At 39.2% G+C, this 10,239-nt stretch overlaps 1 protein-coding gene across 1 annotated transcript in view; it reads right to left on the bottom strand.

Annotated features, from left to right (window-relative positions):
- Positions 1 to 3,282: 3,282 nt before the first annotated feature.
- The window catches only part of LOC308244107 (PDZ and LIM domain protein 1-like), a gene marked incomplete at both ends in the record, with an annotated part of 45,159 nt that continues 38,202 nt past the window's right edge, over positions 3,283 to 10,239 (bottom strand). Inside the window, 3 exon segments of the mRNA XM_080660135.1 lie at positions 3,283 to 3,692; positions 3,695 to 3,718; positions 3,721 to 3,833. Coding sequence (XP_080516261.1) covers positions 3,283 to 3,692; positions 3,695 to 3,718; positions 3,721 to 3,833 — 547 coding nt within the window.

The raw sequence follows: 10,239 nt of genomic DNA, 5'->3' as shown, positions 1-10,239 counted from the left end.
TAGTGTGTATCTAAGTGCACAAGTACATACAAACTTTAACCCATATGTACATACTATTCACATACACAACACATACATGCTACATACTATCAAGCTGGATAGCTCTGAAAGGACAATTATAGTAATTTTGATTATGATCTTGCTGGAATGCTTGACTCATCAAAAATGTAACAACCAACTAAGTAAAAAACCACTACTTTTTTTCCTAGTGTATATTATTTTTATTTTCTCAAATTTTTATGATCACTGTCAAGGAAAAGAGTAAATTTTGAAGTTACCAAAACAATATGTTGATGGCAGTGTGGCTACCAACTTTATTAGCTTCCCTATTCTATTGAGACCCCTTGACAATTCCAGGGGACAAAGACCAGGCAGCAGCAACTAAGGTTTAATTTAATAGGTCTTAAGTGCAATAGAGAGATCTGCTAGATTCCCTAGTATCAGCCCCTATCAAGAATTATATTGTACTTTCCTTTGTATATTTTACATATTTCAAAGACTGACAATGACTGGCCTTCATTTGTTTTGACAAGCACTTATTAAATGCCAACTGTGGCCTTGTTCTAGGCCATGGGGATAGGCTAATTAGAATATGGTCACTGCCTTTTGGATGGTCACTGCTTTATAGGGAATTCTAGAAGCAGGAAGGAAGGGGGGAAGGTCTCAGAAGGAGTGGCCTTTGAACTGAATCAGTCTTTAAAGGTAAATTGGTCAACAGAGTTGGAGGAAAAAAGGGAAAGAGGGCTTGGAAGATGGACCTTTCAGAAAAAACAAATCACTTCATTCAAGGCACGGCCACAGAAAAAGCCAGAGGCTTCGAAGAATTGTAAAACATTTTGCATGGTTGAGAGTAGGGAGCATGAGGGCCCTTTGGAGGAACACAGCTGGAGAGGTAATGAGGGGCAAGAGCTTGTGCCACACAAAGGACCTCTCATGCCACTTAAAAGAATTTGGGTTTTTTCCTTTTAGGCATAAAGAATCCATTGAAGGGTTTTAAATAGGCAGCAATGTAATCATATTTACTCTTTGGAAGTAAGGCCTGATTAGTTAATGAGCTCCTATTTCTTTTCTTGTATATTCACTATCGTTCTATTGTTCGGTCTTTAGACTCTATTATTGATTAAAATAATAAAATGATGGGAGCTAAGAGGTATGCCACTTCACCTTCCAAAGTCTCAGATTACTCTGCTTTTAAAATAGTTATTGTATTTCCTGCTTGACCTTTCTAGTCTGGTGTAAGATTAAAAGTAAGATAAAGGCTGAGAAACTAGCTTTTGGTACTATGGTCATTGATATGCCTGTTGGACTCCATCAGTTAGCCAGTAGCAAGCAGATTATAGATGCATCAATATTTACAATTGGACCAATTATGGACAAGAATCAGAAAATATAAGGCCTAACACACACTTTATAAACCATTGAATCTTCCATTTAATTTTCTTTTATCTGTGTTCCAACCCAAGGATTCTGATTTCATTCATTAGAAATGTAGCCTGGGATTGGGATTTTTAAAAGCTCTTCAGGTAATTTAAGTATGCAGTTAGGTATGAAAAACACTATTCTAGTGTTAGGTGGCTTTGGAGGTGGGTTACTTTAAATTACCCAGTAATACATAATTCACATTCTAGATGGACTGTACTAAAACATACAGCAAAAATGAATAAATAAATCCACAAAATCAATAATCCCAGATTTTTCCAATTGATTCAGAAATTCTAAACACTTTTATTGAGTGAATAAAATCAAGATTCACAGGAAGGTTAATTAAAATTCAATTTTATAAAACAAGTAATGACCAAACACTCTATAAATGTGTATTTATGTACGTATTTGTATTAAACCTAAGCATAATCATCAACAAATCAACAAATGACAAGTGCTGGCGAATATGTGGAGAAAAGGGAACCCTAGTACACTGCTGGTGGGAATGCAGACTGGTGCAGCCACTATGGAAAACAGTATGGAATTTCCTCAAAAAATTAAATATGGAACTGACATTTGACCTAGTGATCGCACTTCTAGAAATATATCCTAAGAAACCCCAAAACATCAATCTGAAAGAATGTGTGCACTCCTATGTTCATAGCAGCACAATTTGCATTAGCTAAGATCTGGAAACAGCCCAAGTGCCCATCAGTAGATGAGTGGATAAAAAAGCTGTGGTACATTTACACCATGGAATACTATGCAGCAGTAAAAAAGAAGAATCTCTTATCTTTTGAGACAGCATGGAGGGACTTGGAGAGTATCATGCTAAGTGAAATAAGCCAGTCAGAGCAAGGCAAGTATCACATGATCTCACTCATAGGTGGAATCTAATTAACAAAATAAACTGATGACCAGAGTGGATCCAGAGACATGGAAGCATGGAGCAGAGTGTGGAATCTTGGAGGAAGGGTGCAGGGGGAAGGGCAATCTACCAAAGACCATGTACGCACAGACAATGGGGAGGTGAAGGCCTGGGGCGGGGGCAGGCTGGAGGGGATCAATGGGGGAAAAGAGGGGACATATGTAATACTTTCAACAATAATGATAAATAAATAAACCTAAGCATAAGCAATCAGTGGAAAAATAATGTTCAACTTCATTAGACTTTTCTTTAGAGTCTATAAATTTATTGAGTGAAACAAAATCAATGTCAAACATTAAATTTGGTTTAGTTCAAATTAGGCTGCTGTCCATTTGTAGCAGAGAAAACTGAGATGCAGAGAAGAGACAGTGATGCTGGTAAAGGGACACTGAACAAAACAATCTTCCATTTATGATCAAAGCATCACACAACAGTGCGAGTCAGTTAGCAAACATAGGCGGATGCGACTTTTAATGAGCAGGGATAAAACCAAAGGAAGCAAGAACTTCAAGAGAAGAGGCCAGACCATGAGAGAACAAGTTGAGCAGAGGATAGCTGGAGAATAGTGCTTGGTGCAGATCTACTGGTTCACTTGGGAAAAGCAGTGACTACGTCATAGCTTTCCGGTGGTGAGATCCACTCTTGGGGGTGCTTTTTACAGTAGATTTTATCTTCTGCAAATAAATGAAGAATGATTGAATCTGTCTATGTGACAGCTGTGTCAGTCACTCCTCTCCCAGGCCCTTCCCTACTTCCTCCAGAGCATGTGGAAGGCCAACATTGTCACAATTAAAAATAATATTAAAGGTGTGTTTCATAAATACTTAGAAAACGGTAAGTCTGTCATAAATACTTCATTACATAGTACTTCTTCCAGCATCCTGATGCCCTTCTGTTAAAGGTTTGTGCTACAGTCGGTTCATATATAACACTCAGAATGGTGGTGACAGTCCCACAGCTTCACAAACACATTTGTCACATGTGGGCATCTTCTGGGTATTTCCAATCCACGCAGCCACTTTGTTGATGGGAGCCTCAACACTTCTGAGTCCCAAGGGCTTATTGGGATCCCCTTTCTCCTCAGACTCCAGGATTTCTTGCAAAACCAAGAATGAAGTGGATTGTTTCAGGGGCTCACTTAACTCCTGTTTTCTCAGAGGCATCTTGTGCACTTCAGATTCTTTGTCGATGACAAGTCCACTTGGAGATGGAGAATGCTCTAAGGCTCTGCCATTTGTCACTGGTACACTGGCTGTCTTTGACTCCAAGGCGCTGTTGAAGCTGGAGATGTTTTCAGATGAGAAGAGGCCAGACGGGTTGTACTGGTTCGTGATCACCCTGAGGCAGAGCTGGAAGCAGGTGATGCACAAAGGGCCTGGCACTCCAGTTGTGGGTGCTTCCTATGTGCAGGACTTCTTGTGTTTCAGAGGCTAAATTCATCTTGTATGGATGACATCTCCTTTTGTCTGTCACTAGAGGGGATCTGGGTGGAATAAACTCATACAACAAAGTAAGCAAGGAGGAGGGATAACAGTAGAGGAGAAATTCCAACAAATTTCCAAAGGACAGAAAGCAGATAGACAGGGTAGCAAAGGGAGCTGGAGCCCAGAATATAATTGTGGACACTGGAGATGGACCTCATCTCCCCTAGGGAGGTCTGTAGAGTCTCAAGTCTCAGGCTACCAGTTTACTTAGGAAGATGTAATGTCATAAGTACTTCATTACATAGTACTCCTTCCAGCATCATGAAGCCAGGATTGACTCCAGCCCAGGTCATGCTGGGGCTCCTCAAATGATCTGTGGTGGAAGAACAGTCCCTTTCAAAATTTTTTTTTAATCTATTACAGACTGTTACTTAACAATACAATAGAAATGAATTACTAGGAAAATGAAATTGCAAAGGCAAAGACATATAAAGTATAAGCCAAAATGTTTTATTATTAAACTAGAGGTCCAATGCATGAAATGGTGCAAGAGTAGGCCTTCCTTCCCCCAGCTACCAGCACCGGCTTCCCTCTGGTACCTGGGACTTGGGCTTCCCTCTGGCAGCCGGCAGGCACCCGGGACCTAAGACGCGGGCTTCCCTCACAGAGGGAGGCTCCGCTCACCTACTGCAGCCTGCCACCTGGTGGCCTGGGCCTCCCTCTACAGGGTGATCATGGGACGATGGCCAGGCCCCTGACCAATTGCATCGCACCTGCCTTGGCTGGCCTGGCGCCAGTGGGTAGGTCCCAGATGGTCGTATGGATGGTCGTCCAGAAGGTCATTCCGCTGTTCAGCCATTCGGTCTAATTAGCATATTACGCTTTTATTATTATAGATTCAGGAGACATAAGATTGCATTTTAATCAATATAACCAGAACTAAATTAAAATAGGAAAAAAAGAATTAGAAAAATGGTGCACATTTGTTGAAAGTGTGCATATAGAAAATTAAAATAGAGGACTATTAACATTAATAAGTTTCTGTCATTCTGTAATTGTAACTAGAGGTTAGGAAGGAAATAGTGACTGCCCCCATGCAAAAAAACTTGTAAACTTTGGACAAAAACCATGTATAAAAACATTAAAAGTTCTTATTGTAAAAAAATGAGTCTGATTTTTGCTTTTTAATTTCTTTAATCCATATTGGATTATTGATAGTGCTATTCATCAAGGGTAGTATATACCTAAACTGTTGTCATGTATCTTTAATTTTTGAGATATAATTTATATACTCCTAAATGTGCCATTTTAAAGTGTACAATTCAGTGGTTTTTAGTGTATCCACAAAGTTGTGCAACCATCAGCACTAGTTCCAGAACATTTTCATCCCTACAAATAGAAACCTCATACTCGCTAGCAGTCATTCCCTAATTTCTCTTCCCCCAGCCTCTGGTAACTACTGATCTACTTCCTGTCTTTATAAATTTGCCTATTATGGACATTTCAATAAATGGGCTAATACATTATGGGCCTTTTTTGGTCTGGCTTCTTTCATTTAGCATAATGTATTAAAGGTTAATTCATGTTGTAACATATATCAGTACTTCATTCCATTTATGGCTGAATAGCATTCCATTATGTGGATATGCACCATTTGTTTAGTTGTTCATCTGTTGATGGACAGTTCAGTTGTTTCCACTTATTGACTGCTATGAACAATCCTATCTAATAAAAGAGTAATATGCAAATCGACCATCACTCCAACACATAAGATGGCTGAACCCATGTGGTCAAAGATGGCTGCCCCCATGTGGACACAAGATGGCCACCACAAGATGGCCAGCAAGGGAGGGCAGTTGGGAGGGACAAGGCCTGCAAGGGAGGGCAGTTGGGGGCGATCAAGCCTGCAGGGGAGGGCAGTTAGGGGTGACCAGGTTGGCAGAGGAGGGAAGTTGGAGGCAACTGGGCCTGCAGGGAAGGGCAGTTGGGGGGGACCCAGGCCTACAGGGAAGGACAGTTAGGGGTGACCAGGCCTGCAGGGGAGGGCAGTTAGGGGCAAACAGGCTGGCAGGGGAGGGCAGTTAGGCAACAATCAGGCTGGCAGGGGAGTGGTTAGGGGTGATCAGGCTGGCAGGCAGAAGCATTTAGGGGCAATCAGGAAGGCAGGCAGGCGAGCAGTTGGGAGCCAGCAGTCCTGGATTGTGAGAGGGATGTCCGACTGCCCGTTTAGGCCCGATCCCACCAGGATCTGGCCTAAACGGGCAGTCGGACATCCCTCGAGGGGTCCCAGATTGGAGAGGGTGCAGGCTGGGCTGAGGGACACACACCCCCTCCCCCGTGCATGAATTTCGTGCACCGGGCCTCTAGTGTTATTATAACCATTAATATATGTTTTGTTTCAATTCTCTTGGATATATCCTTATGAATAGAATAGCTGGATTGTATTGTAAATTTGTGTTTAACTTTTTCAGAAACTACCAATGCTTCCCACAATGATTCAATCATTTTCCTTTCCCACCAGCAATTTATGAAAGTTCTAATTTCTCCACATTTTCACCAACACTTGTTATTTCCCTTTTAAAATTATTATTATTATTATAGTTATTCTAGTGTGTGTGAAATGGTATCTCATTGTGGCTTTGATTTGCATTTTTCTAATGACTAATGATACTGAGCATCTTTTTATGTGCTTTTGACCATTTGTATGTCTTTTTTGATAAAATATCTATTCAAATAACTTGCCTATTTTTAAACTGGGTTATCTGCTTTTTAAACATTAAGTTGTAGAGATCTTTGTATATTCTGGGTATTAGGCCCTGATCAGACCCATGATTTACAAATATTTTCTCCCATTCTGTGTGTGTTTTTTTTTACTTTCTTGATAGTTTCCTTTGATGTACAAAAGTTTCCAATGTTGCTGAAGTCCAATTTGTCTTCACTTACATTTGTGGTCATTTCTAAGAAGTCATTTCCTAGCCCCAAATCATAAAAACTTACATACATTTTCTTCTAAAATTTTTATAGTTTTAGCTCTTAAATTTAGCTATTTTATGCATTTTGAGTTAATGTTTGAATACAGTGTAAGGTAGGAGGTCTACATTCATTTTTTTTTAAATAATCTTTATTGTTGAGATTATTACAGATGTCCATCTTTCCCCCCCCCCCATAGCTTCCCTCCAACTGGTTCCCACCCCACCCCACCCCAGGCCCTTGCCACCCTATTGTCTGTGTCCATAGGTAATGCATACATGCATATAAGATCTTTGTCTAATCTCTTCCCGCACCCTCCCTACATCCCCTTCCCTCTGAGAATTGTCAGTCTGTTCCATTTCCATGCCCCTGATTCTATTCCATTCACCAGTTTATTCTGTTCATCAGATTTTTTTATTCATTTGATTTTTAGATTCAATTGTTGATAAATATGTATTTGTTGTCACTTTGTTGTTTACATTTTTTTATCTTTACCTTTTTCTTCTTCTTCCTCTTCTTAAAGAATACCCTTCAGCATTTCCTGTAATACTGGTTTGGTGGTTATGAACTCCTTTAGCTTTTTCTTATCTGTGAAGCTCTTTATCTGACCTTCAATTCTAAATTATAGCTTTGCTGAATACAGTAATCTTGCTTGTAGATTCTTGCTGTTCATCACTTTGAATATTTCTTGCCACTCCCTTCTGGCCTGCATAGTTTCTGTTGAGAAATCAGCTGACAGTCGTATGGGTGCGCCCTTGTAGGTAACTAACTATTTTTCTCTTGCTGCTTTTAAGATTCTCTCTTTGTCTTTTGCCCTTGGCATTTTAATTATGATATGTCTTGGTGTGATCCTGTTTGGATTCCTCTTGTTTGGGGTTCTCTGTGCTTCCTGGACTTGTAATTTTATTTTTTTCAACAGGTAGGGTAAGTTTTTTGTCATTATTTCTTCAAATAAGTTTTCAGTATCTTGCTCTCTCTCTTCTTCTGGCACCCCCATAATTCAGATGTTGGTACACTTGAAGTTGTCCCAGAGGCTCCTTACACTACCTTCATATTTTTGGATTCTTTTTCTTTTTGCTTTTCCAGTTGGGTGTTTTTTGCTTCCTCATATTTCAAATACTTGATTTGATTCTCGGGATCCTCTAGTCTACTATTGAATCCCTGTATATTATTCTTTAAAAAAATATTTTAAATTTATTGTCTAAAGTTTTACATATGTCTCCTTTTTCCCTGCTTGACCCCCACCACAGCCATTTCCATCCCAGGCAAGCCCCCACCAACCCCAGTGTCTGTGTCCATTGGTTATGCTAATATGCATGCATACAAGTCCTTTGGTTGCTCTCTAAACCCCCTCCCCTATCATATGTCTCTGGATCTATTCTTGTTCATCAAATTATGTTGATCATTATATCCCACCTATGAGTGAGATCATGTGATATATATCTTTCTTCGACAAGCTTATTTTACTTAGCATAATGCTCTCCAGTTCCATCCATGCTGTTGCAAATGGTAAAAGTTCCTTATTTTTTTTTTTTATAGTGGCATAGTATTCCATTGTGTAGATGTACCACAGATTTTTAATCCATTCATCTGCTGATGGGCACTTAGGCTGTTTCCAAATCTTAGCTATTATAAATTGTGCTGCTATGAACACAGGGGTGCATATATCCTTTCTGATTGGTGCTTCTGGTTTCTTGGGATATAGTCCTAGAAGTGGGATCACTGGGTCAAATGGGAGTTCCATTTTTAACTTTCTGAGGAAACTCCATACTGTCTTCCGCAGTGGCTACACCAGTCTGCATTCCCACCAGCAGTGCACGAGGGTTCCTTTTTTCCACATCCTCACCAGCACTTGTCGTTTGTTGATTTGTTGATGATAGCCATTCTGACAGGTGTGAGATGGTATCTCATTGTTGTTTTGATTTGCATGTCTCAGATGATTTTAGTGACTTTGAGCCTGTTTTCATGTGTCTCTTGGCCTTCTGTATGTCCCCTTTTGAAAAGTGTCTATTTAGGTCCCTTGCCCATTTTTTAAAATTGAATCATTTATCTTCGTTTTGTTAAGTTGTATAAGCTCTCTGTAAATTTTGGAGATTAAACCCTTATTGGAAATATCATGGAGTGGGCTTTCTTATTGTTTTGTTGATGGTTTCTTTTGCTGTGCAGAAGCTTTTTATTTTGATGCAGTCACATTGGTTTGTTTTCTCCTTAGTCTCCATTGCCCTAGGAGTTGTGTGTGTAAAGATATTGCAACGACCTACTGCTATTTTGCTGCCTATGGAGTCTTGTAGGATTTTTATGGTTTCCCATCTTACACTTAAGTCCTTTAGCCATTTTGAGTTTATTTTTGTGTATGGTGTAAGTTGGTGATCTAGTTTCTTTTTTTTTGCATGTATCTGACCAAATTTCCCAGCACCATATATTGAAGAGACTGTCTTGACTCCATTGTATGCTCTTGCCTCCTTTGTCAAATATTAACTGAACATAATGGCTTGGGTCAATTTCTGGGTTCTCTGTTCTATTCCATTGGTCTACATGTTTGTTCTTGTGCCATTACCAGGCAGTTTTGAGAACCATGGCCTGGTAATATAGCTTGATATCTGGTATTGTTATCCCTCCAACTTTGTTCTTCTTTCTCAGGATTGCTGTGGCTTATTTGGGATCTTTTTTTTATTCCAGATGAATTTTTGGAGAGTTTGTCCTAGATCTTGAAGTATGCCTTTGGTATTTTAATGGGGATTGCATTGAATCTGTAGATTTCTTTGGGCAGTATGGATATTTTAATGATGTTGATTCTACCAATCTATGAACATGGTATGTTTTTCCATTTGTTTATGTCTTCCTCTATCTCTTTATTTTTTAATGTCCTGTAGTTTTCCAAGTATAGGTCTTTTACATCATTACTTAGGTTTATTCCTAGGTATCTTCATTTTTTTTGGTGCAATGGTAAATGGATTGTTTTTTTTGCTTCTCTTTCTGTGAGTTCATTATTGGTGTATAAAAGTCTATAGATTACTGGGTGTTAATTTTGTATCCTGCTACATTGCCAAATTCATTTATTTGGCCTAGTAGTTTTTTGATGGAGTCTTTGGGGTTTTCTATGTATAGTATCATGTGATCTGTGAATAAGGACAGTTTTAATTCTTTTTTTCCAATTTGGATGCCTTTTCTTTCTTCTTCTTGTCTGATTGCTGTGGCTAGCACTTCCAGTACTATGTTGAACAGGAATGGTGAAAGTGGGCATTCCTGTCTTGTTCCTATTGTTAAGGGAAATGGTTTTAGTTTTTTGTCCATTGAGTATGATGTTGGCTGTAGGTTTGTCATATAAGGCTTTTATTATGTTGAGGTGTGATACCTCTATTCTTACTTTGCTGAGTTTTTATCAAGAAAGGATGTTGGATTTTGTCAAATGCTTTTTCTGCATCGATTGATATGATTATATGATTTTTGTCTCTCAGTTTGTTTATGTAATGTATCACATTTATTGATTTAGGG

The sequence above is a fragment of the Plecotus auritus genome (genome assembly GCF_963455305.1).
Source record: "Plecotus auritus genome assembly, chromosome: 3".
NCBI lineage: Eukaryota > Metazoa > Chordata > Mammalia > Chiroptera > Vespertilionidae > Plecotus > Plecotus auritus.
Note: the sequence above shows the minus strand (reverse complement) of the source record. Positions and strands in the feature narration are given on the sequence as shown.